The 23,871-nt window shown below is 36.1% G+C and overlaps 1 protein-coding gene across 1 annotated transcript; it reads right to left on the bottom strand.

Annotated features, from left to right (window-relative positions):
• Window positions 1–335: 335 nt before the first annotated feature.
• Window positions 336–3,999, bottom strand: LOC132275197 (proteasome subunit alpha type-4). The gene is made up of 2 exons (XM_059776615.1): window positions 3,842–3,999; window positions 336–1,300 (listed from the first exon to the last, which is right to left on the bottom strand). Exon 2 carries the CDS (start codon window positions 1,298–1,300, stop codon window positions 551–553), a length of 750 nt encoding a protein of 249 aa, XP_059632598.1. The 5' UTR covers window positions 3,842–3,999; the 3' UTR covers window positions 336–550.
• Between the last annotated feature and the right edge of the window lie 19,872 nt (window positions 4,000–23,871).

Raw genomic sequence — 23,871 nt, 5'->3', positions numbered from 1 at the left:
CAAATTTTCTCTCAAACCACCATACACCCGGACCGCTCACGGCATCCACCACCCAAACCTATATATATTTATATATATATATATATATATAGAGAGAGAGAGAGGTGTAATGTAACGAGTGTATAACGTTAAAAGCGTTTTTTTAATAGTTTTGATATTTTATAATTTAAATTAATGACACCTCTAATTTTTAACAAGGAGATGAGATGTCATTGTTTAAAAATACACCAACTTGTAACGATGTAATTGTATCCCCACCCAAAAAAAAAAAAAAAAAAAAAAACAAAAAACAACTCAAACCTTCAGATTGTGCTTAAAGCATGACAACAAAAGACTAATGCCACCAATAAAACATTTTATAATAGAGAGATTCTGCTAAGTTCTACACCAATGCCTGATTTAAATATAAATCATGTCTCTTGCAGGCAATCAGTCACAGAGCAAAATCAATTATAGGTTTTGTGAAATCATAGAAACCATACAACTTTAAGAGATTGAAAAGTAAACGCACATTAGTCCAGAGACACATCCCAAAAACAAAAAACACAACTTAAGAATCCTCAGTGGCAGGTTGAGTCACTCCAAACTTCACTAGCAGTTTATTCAGGGTCTCGGGCGAGCACACCTGGTACTTCACTTTTCCAGAAGAGAGAAATACCTCAGCCAGCTCAAGCTTATCCGAAGTAAGACTCGTGCTGTCCATCGTCTTACTGAGCACCTTCAGAGCAAGCTGCACGGCGTCTTCCCTTGTGATCTCATCCTTGTAGTCCTGCTTAAGCATTGATTGTGCAGCCTGGTTGTTTGCTCCAATTGCTGCGGCCTTCCAACCACCGTAATTGCCACTGGGATCACTCATGTAGAGCTGGAAACCAAGATTCTTGTCCCAGCCTGCAAACAAGAACGAAACACCAAATGGACGAAGCCCACCAAACTGCGTGTAGCCTTGCTTAGTATCACATAAAGACTGAACAAGCTGTTCAACCGGCATTGGTTCTTGGTAAGCATAAGTGTAGCGCTGAGCTTGGACCCTGGCTGTGTTGATAAGGATGTTGGCATCAGACATTATTCCAGCCACAGCACAAGCTACATGGTCATCAATTTTATACATCTTCTCGGTTGAGGTTGAGGTCTGAAGGAGTTTGGAAGTGACTTTCTTTTCACCTACCAGGACGACCCCATCTTTGGACAATATACCAATTGCAGACCCTGCATTTCCAATGGCCTCCATTGCATACTCAACCTGGTATAGACGACCTTCAGGGGAGAAGATCGTCGTACGACTATCGTACCTTCGAGACATCTAATTTATCATAGTGGGAGTAATAAAAGATCAGTTCCAGAGATAAATATCCAAGAGCATTCTACAACCATTTTTTGAGGTGTTTAGAAGCATCATCCTAGTATTTCCACAAACGATATTGAATAGATGAACTAACACACAGAGTATGATTCCCAATAAAAAAAAAAAATGCCAGGTTTATATTTAAGTGGTTGGTAACCACCATAACCACTTTTACTAAATCCACTGAATCATGTCAAATTACAATCACTAGCCTTGAAAATTTTAACCAACTACGAAATCTGTAATTTGCACATAACATATTAAAGACGTTGGACAAACAATTTTAAGATGTGATATCATTTTCACTAGGTTTGAATCTTCTTAATAGTCATTTTAGGTCAAGATCCAAGGCCTACTGGGAAACTACCAGTTCATGTCAATCTTCATAATGTGGTCAATTGAGGTAAACTGTCAGCAATATTTAAAACATGACATAAAGGTTGTCAGGATCAAGATTCTACGTAGGATCGATGGAGGGTTCATAAGATCAAGATCGTAGGGTCGGATTGAGGATTGTAAGATTCTATATAACTTTTATAAAATAACTTAAACTAGCTATCTAAATAAAGATAATTTCAAAATAGATAAAGAGTAAGGTTAAATAAAACGTCATCTACATTCAAGCAAAATTCAATTAATAAAAGACTAAGAGAGTAAGAAACATGACAAACACTTGAAACTAATTTCTTGATTTCCCCTATGCAAGAATGTGAACATAAAATGCAAGCAGAATTCGCATAAGCAATTAAGCAAAGCCTTAAAACACACAACAGAGAGAGAGAGAGAGAGAGAGAGAGAGAGAGCAATTCAGTTGCCTAATTATTTTAGCAATTTTGTTGGAAAGACTATTTTTAGGTTAAGAAAAAGAAGAAACGTTGAGAGAATAGAGGAGAAAAAACCGTATCTCTTTTTTGTTCAGAATGAGCAAATAATAGGTGAGAAAATTGAGCTCTCTTTGCTTTTTGTTTTGGAAAAGAAAGAAAAATCAAGAAGAATAAAGCAAAATACAGATATTGTTTAAAGTATTGTGTCATACTTTTGAAGTTCAGAGATGGATAGTGCCTAGCTTTTAAGATGGGTCTCTGTTTTCTGTTCTTAAATTCAACTAGGTTAAAATGTAGGACATAATACTTAAACAGCCTTAAATTTCTTTTCCAAAAATGAGTTTGTAGGCCCGTATAAATCCAGAAAAAGAACAAAATGAAACAAGTTAATAGGATCATAGGATCTGAAACAATTCTACGATCCTAATTCTGATCCTACTCCGACCTTGCCACCAATGATTCTTCACGTGATCCAAATTGATTTAGCAATTGGAATAGTAGGATCATAAAATTCTACGATCCGGATTAGGATTTTAACAAACATGATTTCCATTCATATAATGGGCCCCTAATTTCTCTGACTATTCAAAAAAACTCAAGATTTAAAAACACTTCCCAAAGATATGTTTTTGTAACTAGCTATGGAATGTTTCACTCGTCTTCATCTCATGAAATGAAGTTCCTTGAGTTATAAGTACAATGTTTTATACATGTGCCCAAGGCCCGTGTTATTTATGTAAATTTTATTATATTTTCTCACAAGTAGAAACAAATTTCTTTCAACAAGCAGAATTTTTTTCAAAGACGAAAAACAACAAATATTTAATTAATTATCAAAACTCATTACTAATCACCATCTTATCAAAAGAACGCTCAGACATACAAAGACCATACCATAGATTTTGCAACTAGCTATGGAATGTTCGCTAGTCTTCATCTCATGAAATGATGTTCCTTGAGTTAGAAGTACAATGTTTTATACATGTACCAAAAAAATTTATTCCATTTTCTCACAAGTAAAAACACACAACCAATTTTCTCTCACCAAGCAGATTTTTTTTTTTTTATCAAAGACGAAAAAACAACAAATATTTAATTAATCATGAAAACCCATTACTAATCACCATATTATCGAAAGAACACTCAAATATACAAAGACCAAACCACAGATTACCATGTTAGGCCGAGGATGAAAACCAAAAACTACAATGTATCACAGGAGCTAGTTGCCTAGATTTTCAGGAATTAAACAAATGGAAATTTAAGGAACTAAAAAAACACACTTGAACATCAGAGTAGAAATAGATCTGAGTCTTGTGGATTAGTTATATAGAAGTAAAAAAAAAATGCAGATACAGAATATGAATAATTGAATCATACATGCCAGAACCAAAATCAGACTATGGAGAACTGATTCAAATTTGGGATCATGCTTACCTCCAGTTAGTAATTAAACATTAGATCCAATAGAAATTAGAATTATCTGATTTTGAATTATCCGATGGAAAAAATGAAAAAGGGCTAGGCAGTTTCCAAACTAATCCAAAGCGCTAATACAACAATGAAAAACGAAAACCTACAATCTGTGTATACATATATGTATGTGCGTATAGATGTATATTCATTCCAGTATGAGAGAGATACTTTTTAAATAGAGAGAGATAGAGAGACATACAGTATGAAATCAAATAATTTCAGCGGTGAAGGATTGTTGTCAGTGTTGTCGTCTCCGATCGGTGATTTCCGGTTCGTTTTGCGTCGTTGACTCGTCGCCGGCTTCTTAGCTTGCTGCCGAGGCTAGGGTGTGTGAGTTATAAAGAGAAGGGATTGGGTTAACGATATATACCTAATTACAAAATGGATGATGGGCTTGGCTACTTCATTATAAAAGTTATAGGTGGGTTGGGTTAGTTTGGTAGGTGGGTTGGGTTAGTTTGGGCAGGCTTTTACCATGGATTTAAAATTAAATGGTTTCTTAGAAATTTTGCTTCAGGCAGGGCCTTAGCTTTTATGGGTCTTTATCTTAGTTTTGTAAGATTATACATATATTCACAAACTCAAGAAGAATCGAACAAAATAGTGTGTGTTTGTTTTACTATTTAAAAAAATAAATAGGAAAAAAAAAAAAAAAAAACTAATTTGTGTGTGTGTATATATATATATATTTTATTTAGATAACGGGAAAATCAACTCACCCGCTATTGATGGTTTCATTTGTATGTGGTATGACACCACTCTTGTGAGTGGTTGGCCTTGGATGAATTCAACTTTAGTTTGTATGAAAAATTCAAAAATTTTGTGACACCAGACAGTCAAGTCTCCCACAGAAGTAGTAGAGTATCCACCTGTCGTGACAAGGAACCTACTATTATGTGAGACATCAATTAGTCTAGCGTCACAGTATTTATCATTACTTAGGGTTCATAAAGAATTTGAAAAATTAGAACATGCAAATACACTTTTTTTTTTTTCCTTTTAAATAATTATAAATCATTTGTTACTCTTACGTAAGGAAATGAATTTTAATTTAACGTACTAAATAAAGTGAAAATTATATACAACAAAAGTATAGTATCATATTTCATAAACTGTCCTTCCCATAAAATCTATCACAGCATATCACATGGTAAAGACATATTAACATTTTCTTGTTCAGTGGTAGATTTAGACAAATCCAAGATCGAATTTCTTTCTACTTTCTAGTCTAGCAAATCATCATAAAAACCCAAACCTCATCATCATAAAAACAATATAATGTCTATAACTTGGGTAAATATTTACCGAAATTCGAAGGAATCACCCAATTTAGGGTAACGAGGTACAAACATTTATAATCATGAGATGAATACTCAAAGAACCAAGTCAATACAAAAGCTTTATTTCCACATCACATCTGCAGAAAGCAACTCAGATCAGTTGGGAACAAATAATGGAAGGTGGTCACCTGAAAGCAAAAGGTTATATTTTAAGTTAGTTGCTGAAAGCAAAAGATATGGCTAATGAACAGCAACTTGCTGTATCTACTCAATCACTAGTCCATATATAACATTTAATAAAGCATCCAATTGAAAAAAAAAAAAAAAAAAAAAAAAAAAAAAAAAAAAAAAAAATGAACAGTTTAGCTCCTCGAACTAAATTTTGGTGACAATCCAGAAACTGCACACATGAATTCAACTTGTCTCAGCATATTTTGCTACGTATGGAGATCCCATTAGACCTTTCCTGAGTTAGATGGATGTTATAGATAAACAAAGCCTAGTTGTGTCTCATGAGAATCTGCATCATTTAATTTTTCTTTGGGTTATGCTTCATTTTTTCAGGTCCTTTCCTATGTCATCTGGTATTCTGATCGTTACTAGAATCTGAAAGAAAGGGGGAGTATTATAGTACACTAATCACTTTAACATGTGGTGTGGTAAATTTAGCTTCACATAAATCACAGAGTTGGAATGTGCGGAGGTATTTCTAAATGTGAGCCACTTTGCTACACAAATGATGATTAATTCATAAGTAAACATAATAAACTTGCTGTAGCTAAAAGCTGTTACCTAAGAGTTCCACCCACCTACACAGCGAGATGAGAGCAGACTAAATAAAGGCGTAACCTTTAGTATAAATTTACATAAAGTGACTGCTCTCAGACGCATGCCACATTCTCACAATTCACCACTCAACTTTAATCAATGCACATAGTAATGGCCTCTTGAAATTGATTATATTAGAACTAATTACACAATAACATTTATATCACGCAAGTTGAGCTTTATAAGATGACCCTTTCCTTAAATCTTTAAAGGCTGTGAATATAAAAATTGTTCGATGACGAATTCAAACTATAACCCTAGTAAGTGAATTGCAAACCCTGGCTGACAATTATGGCGGTCCAACTCACAAGTCACAACTCAAACCTGAGTAACCAATTTCTGGCCTGAGTTTCTATGATACCCTCGGATTCCCGAATGCGGGTTGGCAAGGTCCACGCCCGAATACCCGAGGATATCAAAAATAAAATCGGCAATAAACGAACACAGAGTACAAAAGAATAAAGAAGAATAAATAAAATACTGACAAGAAACTAAAATGATAATCTAACAATAAACCTCATAATATATTTCCATTAATTAATAACTCTTCTGATACAACTGATCATCCAAAATACAACTTGGGAATCCATACTGTATGGACCTCTAGAAAATTCAAACTAAACAAATGACAGCAATAACTGTCTAAATCAGAAAACTGAATCATAAAGGAACTCTTATATAGCATCGGAAGAATGAAGTAGACTGATCCCCGCTCAGCGCGAACAACCTTTACTCCTGACGAACACCTGAAAAATAATGGTAGGTCAGGCCCACAAACAAGTTCTACTCTACTACAGTCCAAGTAGAGATCTGATACACGTATACGTCCTAGTCAATCTAACAGTAACTAGTAGTCCGTATATATATATATATATATATACACAATAAAGAAACCTCACTAAACTATAGGGTTGTCTCAACCTGAATAGTAGACAACATGCAAAACGCACATATAGTGGGCATGAGTACCTAGACCTACCAGGGTACACAACTACACTATATCTAGCTACACATCCCTGGCGATATACGCACCCTAACCACTGATCCTGAGACTCAAGCTCATATCTTGGCACCATACTTATATATATAAAATCTAGTAACCATCCTATTCAGTATAAATTAATCCTCCATAAGTCATTCAACTTGTTCAGCTGACCTGACTTGAATATAAGTAGGACTTAATATTTTAGTTAATCCATTCCCTTATATAATAAATTAATCCTCTATAAGTCATTCAACTTGTTCAACTGACCTGACTTGAATATAAGTAGGACTTAACATTTTAGTTAATTCATTCCCTTATATAAAATAGGTAGGACTTAACTGATAAGTTAATCTGTCCCTAGAATGCCACCGTCCCATACCGGTGCATTAAACCACACAATCCAACAATTTATGTAACGATTAAGGAAATACATCAAACAATCCAGAAATAACTATGATAATATGATATCAAGTTATCACAAAATAAGAATGACTTATTATTTATTTAAGCTTCCTATATCCTATGTCATACATAAACTGAATCTTATACATATGATGATATTTTATTATACCGTCAAATAAACATTATCCATATCCAATTCATCCTACACATTTAATCTCATTTGTTAAAACATATTAAAAGATTAAATCCATTCGTTTGTTTAAAACATTCAAATAGCAAGCATTACTATGATTGAGTCCATTTAAATTTATTTAAACCCAAACCTAGTTCCTATTTAATGTTCAGGAATCTTAGGCATGTTTTTACGTTCCATCATTCCACAGATATGAAAAATACATAATTTAAACATATAAAAATTCACACCAAAAATCAAATCAAAATCATGCATTTATCAATTCATAACACAATAATAGATATGAACCAAATTCATAAAACCTATGTTCTAATCCAATTAAACATGCATAATTATTTAATTTTATGTGTTTAATAAATCTTGAAATTTCCTAGGCATGTACAGAAACACGAATCAAAGAGAAAGAGATAGAAGGAGAACTTGTCTTAAACTTTCGGATCAAAAGTTAAACTTCTTCTTCCTTGATCTTTTCTCTACAGGATTTTTCTCCTCCTTCCTTCATTTTCCTCATTCACTCTCTCTAGAATATATCACGTGAATATTTCTAACCCCCTTTTACAACCTATAGCTATATATTTATAGGCTAAATAAAATAACCCTAACCATTTTCCCAATCCAAGTCAACTTAAAAAAAAAAAAATATTAAAAAGGTAAGTAAAATATGTTACGTATATAATTTATGTATATCTTTATTAAATAAATAAATTATACAAATCCCATTATTTATTAATGGATTATCCAATAATACTTAAGTTACCATAATATTATAAAGTAACTTAAAACATAACACGTATCAAATCTATGTATATTTTTATTATTTAAATATAAAACATATACATCAGATTGAATATTACTACCTAACTTACCATAAAAGTAATTAATAAATTACTTTCCCTTTTATATATATTAAAAAGGTAAGTAAAATATGTTACGTATATAATTTATGTATATCTTTATCATTCCATTATTTATTAATGGATTATCCAATAATACTTAAGTTACCATAATATTATAAAGTAACTTAAAACATAACACGTATCAAATCTATGTATATTTTTATTATTTAAATATAAAACATATATATCAGATTAAATATTACTACTCAAGTTATCATAAAAGTAATTAATAAATTACTTTCCCTTATATATATATATATATATATATATATATATATATATATATATAATATCTATATATATACATACACAACTATCCATGGGTAATAATCCATACACATCCAACCTCATATCCAAGTAATCCATGAGACCCAATTGGTTGGCCCATGACTACTAACCATAATCATAAAAGAAAAATAAAATAATAAAAGAAAAGAAATCATTTAATTTACAATTAATCAAAACACCATTTAAGCACATAATCTAATTAAACAATTAACACATAGACAAATACAAATAATACATAAATACATAATCAAATAATCAAGTAATACCTAATTCAATTAAACATATAAGCAATTAGTTAAATAATCAATTAAATAATTAAAAATATAATTAAAATTAAATAATTAAAAATATAATTAAAACAAATAAATAAATACCGAGACTATCTTTTTAAAATTAGGGGTATTACATTCTTCCCCCCTAACAAAAGGAATTCCGTCCTCGAAATTCGCCCTTACTTTTTTCCATTATGCTTGGAAACTGTGAGCGAAAAACATCCTCCTATTCTTAAGTAGACGCAACCTCACTATAAGGGCTCCACTTAACTCCAATATACCAAGTGGTATACAGGGTTCCTATATTTTAAGAAACACAGTAATCATACGATGCGTAAGTTATATCAACGTAATCCTCCCATGTCGATAAAGGAATGATCTACATACCTCCAAGTGCCATAAAATATACGCACAAACTCCTATGCACCCAACGCTAATAATTTGGTAACGCTAATTCAGAGGCGACTGCCTCAATTTCGAAACACAATCCTCTAAAAGTCAATGTAATAAGTAAAACTGACCTTTTCTCCAAAAATCGCCTTTCTTCCTACATGGAAAATAGAACGAGCAAACTACTTCCTAATAGAAAAACTCTAGTATACGAGTTCAACTATTTACAACATCCCACTGTCGCCTCCCAACCGCGCGCAGTTAAATACAAAGGAAAGTATCTCTTTCTAATATATTTTTAAATGAAGTCGAGGTCTGATTGTACAACCCTTACTTCCATTTCCAACCAACAAATCAGAGGTATGCATTGTGAAAGATATAAAACCTCCAAAGTTGTCACACTAACCTCCTTGTGCCAACAATATCATAGACAAAATTTCGACAAGTGAAGTAAACACTTCCAATTGTTCATGAAAATCTAGGATATACACCTCAAACATATCCTTTATAGTCTAATTTAATCTCTTGATTAATTCCTCCGTCTATAGATATGAAGTAGAGCTGCTGCTCCAAAATCTTCATAAAGTTTATTTGAAATAACACTTTGTATCCACTAATATGGACATCCACATGTTATAATACCACTATCACTGAACTATAGAACTACAATGAAGTTCTAAAATAAGCATCACTCAAATTTATGTCCTCAAGCGATCTTTCTCAATCCACCACTCGGATTCCATATGAAAAATTGAAATTCCAAATCAATGTCGATCCTTCCCACGGACCGTCACTCCTGTTTAGTTCAACTTCCATATTTGTTATAGGAAGTGGCTAAAGATTCCTATGATATCCGATGATCAACTTTCCACCTTTATAGCAGGTTTTACACTTAGGGCCATTATATACACGTCCCTATCCGTACCTGTTCACCAAAACTGACATTTAATGTCGTGATGTACCTTCTAACCATTTGGGTGTACCAAGAAAAATTATAAATTTCCATCTTAGTCGTTCGACCGTCATATCACTATTTACAGAAACTACTAACTCTCCTCCAGTACCTTAAACTCCTTCTCTAGGGTCAGTTCCAATATTAAAAATTGACCTCCTGAACTACCTTGGTAATAACAAGTGTTATTATTACACCTGCTATACATTCAACTGATAACTTATCAACGAACCGAAAGATTTAAATATCTTATCGGTTGTTAAGAGTATCCACTTCCATAATTGCTTTCACCAGACGGAACTTGATATAAAGTGTGAATCACCACTTCTATCTATCTAAACCGTCTTGTGATCCATTCTATTCGTATGAACTAAAGTCCTACCAGTTCGAAATAGACAAGAACTAAGCTGACCTAACTTATCAGTCAACCAATATCCCATCCAGAATCATGACCCTTGTGCGAAGTCAGCAATCCCTCAACTAAATCCGTAGAAAATGCTTTCTCATTTTCACTTCAATATAGGGAATAGCTGTAAATGATCTAGTGATCTCTGATGGTCCATCTCGACTATCTAATAAAAATTACAATGGGAGACAAAATCATTATGTCCCTCCTCCTGCCTGTCCTCCAAACGTCTGCTTCATACCGTGAAGCATCATGTTTCCACTAGGATAAATAAAGAACTAAAAGTTGTGAAACTCAGTCATTGCATCCTCTATCCAATTTGTCTGCATAAAGTATCGTTAATCCGGTACCACCAGCTTTCGTCTGTACCCATTGTTTAAATTGGAGCATCTTCAAAAGCAAATTCTGCAACTAAATCTATCCACCACTGATCTGTGATAAACTTACCGATATTGAAAGTCGGTAATTCCATTTATCAATAGTCAAATATGACTTTAACTCAACAAAAGTCAACAAACTACGACCTTTCTATACATACCATGCACCTCATCTTTATATAGGTGTTTGGTCTTACCATCTTGTCTTTGACACACACTGCTTCTTTAAGACAAGTTAATGACAATCCGACTTCTTTGTCTAACTTCAAAAGAATATGAAATCTTTCCATCCTCTACATAAGTTATCAATTTCCTAACAATAGCTAATTGTTGCAAATTTTGACTAAAAAAAAATAATTCCATATTATTTATGGAAATGAAGAGACTTAGTTTCCTCCTCCATGTGCAACACCGGCAAATTCCTCCTAATGACACACCCCCTTGAATAAATTCTTGATTAAGAATTTATTGATGAATATTTATTCAGTCTCATATCCTCACTCGATGTCATTCCAATAAGTACTTAATCCAGTACTAAATCCTCCTTCTGACTTAATAACAACTTCTGAAATTTTCAAGAAGTTTAGCAAATCCAGCACCTCTGATAAATCATCATGGCATTACAGTGATCTTTATTTACCACTACCTCACGCATATCGAAACATTAACAACCACCAATATCATAGCGTCATAATATGATATGAATCCATACCTAACGTAAAGTATATCAAACTAATCGTTCTAAATTGTTTGACTTGTAGTGATGGTTTAATTATCCCATCCCAAAATACACCATAATGACACATGTCCATATCCAATAGATTGGCTAGATTTATGTGTATCTACCAAATCCTACGACCGTACGCTCACAAATCTAGCGTAAATAGCGCTATTACTCCATGTTATTAAAACAATAGTTAGCTGATCACACACTTGTATCCCCAACTAAACCACATACCAAATCCCGAGTAATTAACAAAATAAATAAATAAATAAACAAATAAATAAAACACGTATGATAAACACAATAAAACAAAATATACTCCTACTTAGGATATCGTTCTTTCTAGAAAAGACAGTTTCCTTTGAAATCAACCTTACTAGATTGTTTCAAATTTTCCTTTTATAGTTTCGTAAATAATTTTCCAACCTCGAAACATATCCTTTAAAACATAGCTTAAAAACACAAATGTTTGCCTAAGCAGATACCAAGGGCTTAACCCTCATCCTTCTTATACGCGGAATGTAAACTGTCTAACTTGGCTTTATAAAGCGAATTAGAACATCACAACATAATATCAATGCCCTCTTGTATGTGATTTAAAAATTATGTATTTTATTTTGATAAAAACACATCCGATCCCCAAACTCCTGAACAATACTTTTTATATACCTCTTCTAGAGATGATAAGAAAGCTTAATTATTTGTAGATTAATCAACCCCAATTATACTAATAACATTCGCTATACTACTAGCAATTCAGATCACCTCGCGCGATCATCCATCTTCAAGATTTAGTACCCTCTCTATTGGATACACATAAATCTCCTCCATTACGATCCTTTTCGGCTCCTACTCCTCGCCTGTTTCCTTTTTAAGATCAACTGAAATCGTGTTGGCCCTGATATGACCTATCACGTACACCTAAATCCTTCCTTGGCTTATACTTTTAAAGTAACGCCAAATGAACCTAAAGCATCGATCCCTAACTCTGCCTTCTGGCAATGAAATCGATAACGTACTCCTTTACTCTTTTGGGTCTTTATCGCTTTCGCCTTGAACCCATCCTTTTCCTAATGCCAACCATTCTATGACTACAAAATATAATTGACATCATCTCCTCCTAACAAACCATAAATAAAGTATAACGAATCCTAATACGGGCTCTAAATTTTAAGAGACGCAATGCGGAAGTCACATAATGAAAGATACTCCTAAGGACACTTGAACCTGGAGTGCTCTGATACCAACTGTGATACCCTCGAATTCCCGAATGCGGGTTGGCCAGGCCCACGCCCACGCCCGAATACCCGAGGATATCGAAAACAAAATCGGCAATAAACGAACACAGAGTACAAAAGAATAAAGAAGAATAAATAAAATACTGACAAGAAACTAAAATGATAATCTAACAATAAACCTCATAATATATTTCCATTAATTAATAAACTCTTCTGATACAACTGATCCTCCAAAATATAACTCGGGAATCCTGTAATACCTCTAATTTTAAAAGGATAGTCTCGGCATTTATTTATTATTTTTATTGTATTTTTGGGTGATTATTTGGTTTAATTATTTTATTTAATTGTTTACCTATGTGACATGTATTTAATTGGTATTTATTTATTTGTTTAATTGCATTTTATTTTATTTAATTGATTATTTGCTTGCTGGAATGTTTGAATTAATTGTGATTTTATTTAGTTGTTATTTTAATTGGTTTTGGTTTTGGTTTTGTTTGAATTGATTAATTGAGTATTTTTCATTTTTATGTTAATGCGTTGTTTTTAAATTGACTTAATTTAATTGGTTTAATTTAAATGTTGAAGTTTTTCACGGTGTAATTATTTTATTTATCTAAATTTAGGGTTTTAGGATTTATCGTTGGCCGACTTATAGTCAGAGTTGGAATAGGATTTGGTAAATTGAAGCCTATATATACATGTACATACTGGGGTTTAGGGTTTTAAAAAACATAAAGCTACGTCTGTATCACCAAGGGCTGCTAAGAAACAGAGCGTGAACTTAGGGAATTGGCAGAGCAGTTCAAGGAAGACTATATAAACTGTGGAATTAGAGTTTCAAAGTCTGAAACTCAAGGCAAGTCTTGTTCTTCTCTATCTCTCTAATCTGTGTTCTGTGCATGGTTAGGAAGACTCCAGGGATTAAACTAAGGCTTAATTATAACTTTTATGCATATTTAATCAATGTTTAACTTCATGGAATTGAACATGTTCTTCGTTGTTTCAGAAAGATAGTAAATAAACTGTAGTTCTGTAATTTGGCTTCGTTGTGTAGTATTTTGTTTTCAATTCTAGTTTGATGATATATCATTGTTTTACAATCAATTTGGAACTAAATTAGGCCTTAAAACATGCACTAAAAATTTCTACAAGAACTGGTACTCACAGAAAATAGAGAAGACGACGAAGCGGACGAGGCTGCTAAGGGGAAAAGGGAACAGGCTCTTATAACCCCTTAGAGCCGGCTCCTAGAAGGTAAAGCCGGCTCTAGGATGTTGTGGAGCCGGCTCTAATGAGCCGAGAGCCGGCTCTGAAGAAAAGAAGAGCAGGCTCTTTTAATTTCTAGAGCTTGCTCTCTCTTAAAAGGTCCAGAAACTGTTTTTTTGTGGTTCGTTTGGCTGAAATTGAATTTTCTAAAACTGTTTGAAGCTACTGAATGTTGTAAATATGTGTTTGAGACTTATAATAATGTTAAGAAGCAAGTTCACATTTAGTTATTGAGGATAGGAATTAATTTAAGATTAAATAGAGGGCTCGTAGGTGAATGGTTAAATATTTACATTACGCTACTTATTGTTTTAGCAATTGGTTTTATTGCATGATCTTAAATTATGAATCATATTGTTAGTTATGTTAAGAGCATATGACTGTTAAAATATATGTGTTCTTAGCTAAAATTAACTGATGTTTACAAACTAACATACAACGCATCAGTTATGGTATTATATGGAGAGATAAATTGTATAATCTTGATTTGTCAATTTAAAGGATTGGAACTGGGATTCTAAAATTGTTATTGGAGGCACAATTTGGTTATATACATGTTAAACTATATTTATGCAAATTTTGGAGTATGGTTGGTTAGTATCTGATACTGTTTTCGTCAAACTACGCTAACTGGAGGAGCTAAGTGTACAGTCTTTTATTTTTATAAAGAACTGCAATGGGATATCTAAATGTTATATTAGAGGCATAAATTGGTTGGACACATGCTAAACTATATTTATGCTTATTCTGGGATGTAGTTAATAAATAGATATACTGTGTTATTAACTATGTAAACTGGAGGATGGTATGCACCGGTATGGGATGATGTCATACTAGGTACGAATTAGTTCAGACACTAAGCCTACCTAAATTTGGATTAAGGTATGGATTAATCATAAAGGTTAAGTCCATCACCTACATGTGTCATATCAATTATGAATTGAATGACCTACTATGGTTTCAGGATGGATTGGTTATACATATATCAGACCACTACACAGATGGATGGTATATTGTATTAGGAGGAGTTCGGACTTTATATATATATATTATACGGTGCCGTGGAATGAGCTTGAGTCTCATGACCATGGTTAGGGTGCGTATATCGCCTAGGATGGATAACTGGACATAGGTGTTGTTCCCTGGTAGGTCTAGGTACTCATGCACACCCTAGGGTACGTATTCGCATGTTGCCTTCTATTCAGGCTGAGACAAACCTACTGGACTAGCGAGCGTCCTATAGTGTGTACTATATATATATATAGACTACTCTAGATATTGTTGAGTCTTCCTAGGATGTATCTGCGTATCGGATTACTGTTTGGATTGTAGTAGATCAGGATTTGCATGTGGGCCTAACCCATTTCTTTATTTTTCAGGTGCTCGTCAGTTCCAGGGTTAGAGTTTGGACGTGCAGAGCAGATACAGCTATTCACTCCTCCGATTATGTAGGAATTTTCTCTATGTTAGCTTTGGATTTTATTTTTATTATTTCAGTATCGTTTGGAGAATTTAAATAAGGGGTCTAATGGATGGATTCCCAAGTTGTAAACTTATGGAGTTTTGGATTATCAGGTTTTAAGTATTTAATTATAAAGGATTGTATTTCTAGATTCTTTCAGCTTATTATTATTTTTATTTCGTATTTTATCTTGTATTCTGTGTTCGGTTACATATTAATTGTTTGACATCCCTCGGGGTTTGGGCCTGGGCCTGATCAACCCATGTCTCGGATCCGAGGGGTACCACAGTTGGTATCAGAGCACTTCAGGTTCAAGTGTCTCTAGGATTCTATCGTATAAGACTTCCGCGTAGCGTTCTCTATTGTTTAGAGCTTAAGTTTAGGATTCATTGTATTCTTTACGGTTCGGTTTAATCGTGCTGATGTCTGTTTTTCTGTGTTGACAGAATGGCTAACGCAAGAACCAGACGGAACAATCGGCAATGAAGGGAAGCGGCCCGTAGGCAGTGTCAGGAGGATGAAGGTCAGTTTTATAAGGAGCAGGAGGAAGTTCAGCAGACTGGGGATCAGGGAGGAAATCCAGAGTTTCCTCTTCACCTTAATGACCTTATTGCTCAGGCTCTAGAGGCAGGGGTAACAACTGCACTTCAGAATCAACCTCAGGTACAGCCGGCACCATTACCAGCACCAGAGGTTCAAACGGATTCTTGGGGAAAAGCTAGGATCTCTTTCACAAAGGGGAGTCCACCTGTGTTCTCAAGCTCCACCAATGCGAGAACAGCTCACCAGTGGAAACAGGACATTGAGCGTCATCTTCGTTTGGTTCAGTGCACGGAGGTGCAGAAGCAAATGCTTGCTACCTTCAAGCTGGTTGGGGATGCACTACAGTGGTGGGAGTCAGTTACCACCCCAGAGGAGAGGATGACATTGACTTATGATGAGTTCAGTGCTCGCTTTGAGGAGAAATATTTTCCCTATGCAGTCAGGGCAGCTATGAAGACCGAGTTTCTAAGTCTGCAGCGGGGAAACATGACAGTGGCGGAGTATAAACAGCAGTTCACACGCTTGTCTCTCTTTGCACCAGAGGAGGTGGATACAGAAGAGAAGAAACGCAACAGTTTTGTCAAGGGGCTGATGTAGTCTATCGATCAAAAGAGCTATTACAGGTAGTCCAGCCTATACTACCTATACTCAGGTGGTAGACGCCGCGCTACAGCAGTACCAGTTGACAGTGGACATTAGACAGGCCAAGGGTGAGAAGCGGGGTGACCGAGACTCTGCTAACCAGTCAACTGAGAAAAGGAATGGGAATGGACACCGACAGAACGACAAGGGCAAATTCCAGGGATAGCAGCCTTGGAAGAAGCACAAGGGTGGTTCAGATGCTTCCAAGGATGTGGCACCTATTCAGCGTCAACAGAATGGGGGACCGCAGGCAGGACAGGGTCAGCCACAGGCTAACCGACAGAGGAGGCCATTTGGTACTTTCCAGGGTAGTTGTTACACTTGTGGGGAGTATGGTCATACCACCAGGCAGTGTCCTAAAGTAGGACAGGGACAGGGACAGTATGTGCAGCAGGGACAGAGGGCACCAGTCCCTCTACCAGCTCCACAGGTTCCACGGATTCAGGGACAGACGCATCTGGCTTTACCAGCACCGCCGCAGACTCAGGGACAGACACCACAACAGTTGCACTATGGCAGGGTGTATAACCCCATGCCACAAGATATTCAGGCACCTCAGACTATTGAGGGTAAGTTTCCTATTCATGGTTTGCATGGACGTGTTTTATTTGATACAGGTGCTACACACTCATTTGTAGCTAGGACTTTGTTGCTTTATCTGGGATGCGGACGAGGGTATGCACTAGACCTCAGGGTATTTCTACACCATTCGGTGATACAGCTATTATACATGAGAGTGATGGGCATGTGACATTAGATATTGGCAGACTCAGATTTCTAGCCAATCTACTAGTCCTGGACATGCACACTTATGATGTGATACTTGGGATGGATTGGTTGTCTCACTACCATGCTCAAGTTGATTGTTTTGATAGATCTATTATTTTTACCATACCTGGTCAGGATATGTATGTAGTAGCTATGCCACGTTCTAAAGGGGGCAGTAGCACCTATTTGTTTCATGTGGAGGAAGAAAATGAGGAGGGGATTACTGTGCCATTGGATAACATACCGATTGTACAGGATTTTCCGGATGTATTTCAAGAGATTCCAGGGTTGCCACCTAGTCGAGAGATTGATTTTGTGATAGACTTAGCTCCAGGCACTGTGCCTATTGCTAGGGCACCCTATAGGATGGCACCGGTAGAGATGAGAGAGCTGAGGGATCAGATTCAGCAGTTACTCAGCCAGGGTTTTATTCGTAGGAGTACATCACCTTGAGGAGCACCGGTTCTGTTTGTGAAAAAGAAGGATGGTTCGCTTCGTCTGTGTATAGATTATAGGGAGTTGAACAAGGTTACGATTCGTAATAAGTATCCTTTGCCCAGGATTAATGACTTGTTTGATCAGTTAAGGGGAGCCACATACTTCTCCAAGATTAATCTGCGTTCTGGGTATCATCAGCTGAGGGTTAGGGAGCAGGATGTTCCTAAGACAGCATTTCTCACGAGATATGGTTCTTATGAGTTTCGTGTTATGCCGTTTGGGATGACTAATGCACCTGTAGTATTCATGGACTTAATGAATAGAGTCTTCCGGGCTTATTTGGATCAGTTTGTTATTGTCTTTATTGATGACATCTTGATCTATTCCCGGTCGGAGGACGATCTTGCTAGACATCTTCGCATAGTCTTGCTGACGCTTCGTGAGCACCAGTTATATGCCAAGTTCGAAAAGTGTGAATTTTGGCAGCGGGAGGTGAAATTTCTGGGTTACGTGGTGTCAGAAAAGGGGATAGCAGTGGATCCGGCCAAGGTTTCAGCGGTGGTTGAGTGGGGACAGCCTACATCACCTACTGAGATTTGGAGTTTTCTCAGTCTGGCAGGATATTACAGGAGATTCATCCAGGGGTTTTCCAAGATAGCAGGACCACTAACTCATCTGACCAAGAAGGGTGTACAGTTTGTGTGGGATGAACACTGTCAGCGAGCTTTTGATGAGCTGAAAAGGAAGCTGACTTCTGCACCGGTTCTGGCTACTCCGCAGAGCGGGATAAAGTATCTTGTTTACACGGATGCTTCGTTACAGGGTCTTGGATGTGTATTGATGCAGGAGAAGCGACTGATTTCTTATGGATCTCGGAAACTTAAGCCTCATGAGCTTAATTATCCAACACATGATTTGGAGTTGGCAGCAGTGGTCTTTGCCTTGCGTATTTGGAGGAATTATCTGTTGGGTGAGTCCTTCAGATTATTCAGTGATCACAAGAGTCTCCAGTACTTGTTCACTCAGCGGGAGCTGAATATGAGACAGCGCAGGTGGTTGGAGTTTGTAAAAGATTATCATTTTTCTATACAGTACCATCCAGGGAAAGCGAATGTGGTGGCGGATGCACTCAGTCGCCGACCTATTGGTAGTCTTTCTGCTCTATTCATGACTGAATGGAATGCTTTGAAGAGTGTGGATGAGTTATCGGATGCTTTTATGGCTTGCATGGTGGTTACACATTCCATCATTCGCAAGGTTTTACAAGCACAACTCACGGATCAGCAGTGCATTGACAAGGTTGCAGAGATAGCTTCTGGAGAGGTTCCATTTTACTATGTTGGGGCTGACGGAGGTTTGAGGTATAAGGGGCGTATAGTAGTACCTTCTGCTGATGGTTTGAGGAAGGATGTGATGACTGAGACTCACCACTCTGAGTTCTCTGTTCATCCAGGAGGCGATAAGATGTATCAAGATATGAAGCGGCAGTTTTGGTGGGTAGGTATGAAGAGGGACATTGCTCTTTTTGTTTCTCAGTGTAGTACTTGTCAGATGATTAAGATTGATCATCAGAGGCCGCCAGGAGCTCTACAGCCACTACCAATTCCGAAGTGGAAATGGGAGAGCGTATCTATGGATTTTGTGGAAAGGTTACCAAATTCTTTCAAGGGGCATAATTCCATATGGGTCATTGTGGAAAGGTTGACCAAATCAGCTCATTTCTTGCCTATTTGCACTGACTACACTTCGGAGCAGTTGGCGAGGCTTTACATTTCAGAGATTGTGAAGCTACATGGCATTCCATTGTCTATTATATCGGATAGGGATTCGAGCTTTGTATCTGGATTTTGGAAGAGTTTTCAGCAGGCTTTAGGTACGGAGTTACACCTTAGTACTGCTTATCATCCTCAGACTGACGGACAGACTGAGAGGGTGAATTAGATTATGGAAGATATGCTTCGGTCGTGTGTTCTGGATTTCAAGGGCCACTGGGAGGAATATTTGCCACTTGTGGAGTTTGCTTATAACAATAGTTTCCAGAAGACTATTGGTATGGCACCATTTGAGGCATTGTACGGTCGACCGTGTCGATCACCTGTTTGTTGGACGGAGGTTGAAGAGAATCGATTCTTGAGTCCTGAGTTCATCAAGGATACCTCTGAAAAGATTGCTCTTATTAAGGATCGTATGCGTACTGCTCAGAGTAGACAGAAGAGTTATGTTGATCGGCGTACTTGTGCTTTGGAGTTTCGAGTTGGAGATCAGGTTCTACTCAAAGTGTCACCTATGAAAGGTGTTATGCGCTTTGGGAAGAAAGGGAAGTTGTCTCCGCGGTTTGTCGGTCCATTCATGATTACGGATCGAGTGGGAGCTGTGGCTTATCGGTTGGCACTTCCGGATAACTTGGATCGCGTTCACAACGTGTTTCATGTTTCCATGTTGCGAAAATTTCTGCACGATGAGGATCGGTATCAGCATATCGATGTTGGGGAGATTGAGTTGCAGCCGGATGCAACTTATTTGGAGCCACCATGTCGTATTGTTAACTGTCGGGATCAAATCCTTCGCAATAAGGTTATCCCTTTGGTTCGTGTGCAGTGGAGTCATCACAATGAGGCTGAGTCCACTTGGGAACGGGAAGATGTCATTCACTCGTAGTTTCCTGAAATATTGGAAGAAGGTAAGGGCGAATTTCGAGGACGGAATTCCTTTTGTTAGGGGGGAAGAATGTAATACCCCTAATTTTAAAAGGATAGTCTCGGCATTTATTTATTATTTTTATTGTATTTTTGCGTGATTATTTGGTTTAATTATTTTATTTAATTATTTACCTATGTGACATGTATTTAATTGGTATTTATTTATTTGTTTAATTGCATTTTATTTTATTTTATTGATTATTTGCTTGTTGGAATGTTTGAATTAATTGTGATTTTATTTAGTTGTTATTTTAATTGGTTTTGGTTTTGGTTTTGTTTGAATTGATTAATTGAGTATTTTTCATTTTTATGTTAATGCGTTGTTTTTAAATTGACTTAATTTAATTTATTTTATTTAATTGGTTTAATTTAAATGTTTAAGTTTTTTACGGTGTAATTATTTTATTTATCTAAATTTAAGGTTTTAGGATTTATCGTTGGCCGACTTATAGTCAAAGTTGGAATAGGATTTGGTAAATTGAAGCCTATATATACATGTACATACTGGGGTTTAGGGTTTTAGAAAACATAAAGCTACGTCTGTATCACCAAGGGCTGCTAAGAAACAGAGCGTGAACTTAGGGAATTGGCAGAGCAGTTCAAGGAAGACTACATAAACTGTGGAATTAGAGTTTCAAAGTCTGAAACTCAAGGCAAGTCTTGTTCTTCTCTATCTCTCTAATTTGTGTTCTGTGCATGGTTAGGAAGACTCCAGGGATTAAACTAAGGCTTAATTACAACTTTTATGCATATTTAATCAATGTTTAACTTCATGGAATTGAACATGTTCTTCGTTGTTTCAGAAAGATAGTAAATAAATTGTAGTTTTGTAATTTGGCTTCGTTGTGTAGTATTTTGTTTTCAATTCTAGTTTGATGATATATCATTGTTTTACAATCAATTTGGAACTAAATTAGGCCTTAAAACATGCACTAAAAATTTCTACAAGAACTGGTACTCACAGAAAATAGAGAAGACGACGAAGCGGACGAGGCTGCTAAGGGGAAAAGGGAGCAGGCTCTTATAACCCCTTAGAGCCGGCTCCTAGAAGGTAGAGCCGGCTCTAGGATGTTGTGGAGCCGGCTCTGAAGAAAAGAAGAGCAGGCTCTTTTAATTTCTAAAGCCTGCTTTCTCTTAAAAGGTCCAGAAACTGTTTTTTTGTGGTTCGTTTGGCTGAAATTGAATTTTCTAGAACTGTTTGAAGCTACTGAATGTTGTAAATATGTGTTTAAGACTTATAATAATGTTTAGAAGCAAGTTCACATTCAGTTATTGAGGATAGGAATTAATTTAAGATTAAATAGAGGGCTCGTAAGTGAATGGTTAAATATTTACATTACGCTGCTTACTGTTTTAGCAATTGGTTTTATTGCATGATCTTAAATTATGAATTATATTGTTAGTTGTGTTAAGAGCATATAACTGTTAAAATATATGTGTTCTTAGCTGGAATTAACTGATGTTTACAAACTAACATACAACGCATCAGTTATGGTATTATATGGAGAAATAAATTGTATAATCTTGATTTGTCAATTTAAAGGATTGGAACTGGGATTCTAAAATTGTTATTGGAGGCACAATTTGGTTATACACATGTTAAACTATATTTATGCAAATTTTGGAGTATGGTCGGTTAGTATCTGATACTGTTTTCGTCAAACTACGCTAACTGGAGGAGCTAAGTGTACAGTCTTTTATTTTTATAAAGAACTGCAATGAGATATCTAAATGTTATATTGGAGGCATAAATTGGTTGTATACATGCTAAACTATATTTATGCTTATTCTGGGATGTGGTTAATAAATAGATATACTGTGTTATTAACTATGTAAACTGGAGGATGGTATGCACCGGTATGGGACGGTGTCATACTAGGTACGAATTAGTTCAGACACTAAGCCTACCTAAATTTGGATTAAGGTATGCATTAATCATAAAGGTTAAGTCCATCACCTACATGTGTCATATCAATTGTGAATTGAATGACCTACTATGGTTTCAGGATGGATTGATTATACATATATCAGACCACTACACAGATGGATGGTATATTGTATTAGGAGGAGTTCGGACTTTATATATATATTATACGGTGCCGTGGAATGAGCTTGAGTCTCATGACCATGGTTAGGGTGCGTATATCGCCTAGGATGGATAACTGGACATAGGTGTTGTTCCCTGGTAGGTTTAGGTACTCATGCCCACCCTAGGGTGCGTATTCGCATGTTGCCTTCTATTCAGGCTGAGACAAACCTACTGGACTAGCGAGCGTCCTATAGTGTGTACTATATACATATATAGACTACTCTAGATATTGTTGAGTCTTCCTAGGATGAATCTGCGTATCGGATTAGTGTTTGGATTGTAGTATATCAGGACTTGCATGTGGGCCTGACCCACTTCTTTATTTTTCAGGTGCTCGTCAGTTCCAGGGTTAGAGTTTGAACGTGTAGAGCAGATACAGCTATTCACTCGTCCGATTATGTAGGAATTTTCTCTATGTTAGCTTTGGATTTTATTTTTATTATTTCAGTATCGTTTAGAGAATTTAAATAAGGGGTCCAATGGATGGATTCCCGAGTTGTAAACTTATGGAGTTTTGGATTATCAGGTTTTAAGTATTTAATTATAAAGGATTGTATTTCTAGATTCTTTCAGCTTATTATTATTTTTATTTCGTATTTTATCTTGTATTCTGTGTTCGGTTACATTTTAATTGTTTGACATCCCTCAGGTTTGGGCCTGGGCCTGATCAACCCATGTCTCGGATCCGAGGGGTATCACAAATCCATACTGTATGGACCCCTAGAAAATCCAAACTAAACAAATGACAGCAATAACTGTCTAAATCAGAAAACTAAATCATAAAGGAACTCCTATGTAGCATCGGAAGAATGAAGTAGACTGATCCCCGCTCAGCACGAACAACCTCTACTCCTGACGAACACCTGAAAAATAATGGTGGGTCAGGCCCACAAACAAGTTCTACTCTACTACAGTCGAAGCAGAGATCCGATACACGTATACGTCTTAGTCAATCCAACAGTAACTAGTAGTCCGTATATATATATATACACAATAAAGGAACCCCACTAGACTATAGGGTTGTCTCAACCTGAATAGTAGACAACATGCAAAACGCATATATAGTGGGCATGAGTACCTAGACC

Source organism: Cornus florida, unplaced genomic scaffold (genome assembly GCF_030987335.1).
Source record: "Cornus florida cultivar Cherokee Brave unplaced genomic scaffold, ASM3098733v1 CherokeeBrave_3.0.0_Hap2_Chr09, whole genome shotgun sequence".
NCBI classification, from domain to species: Eukaryota; Viridiplantae; Streptophyta; class Magnoliopsida; order Cornales; family Cornaceae; genus Cornus; species Cornus florida.
Note: the sequence above shows the minus strand (reverse complement) of the source record. Positions and strands in the feature narration are given on the sequence as shown.

Excerpts from the sequence above, each read along its gene's own strand:
- LOC132275197 (XM_059776615.1), bottom strand. The coding sequence starts at position 1,300 with ATGTCTCGAAGGTACGATAGTCGTACGACGATCTTCTCCCCTGAAGGT.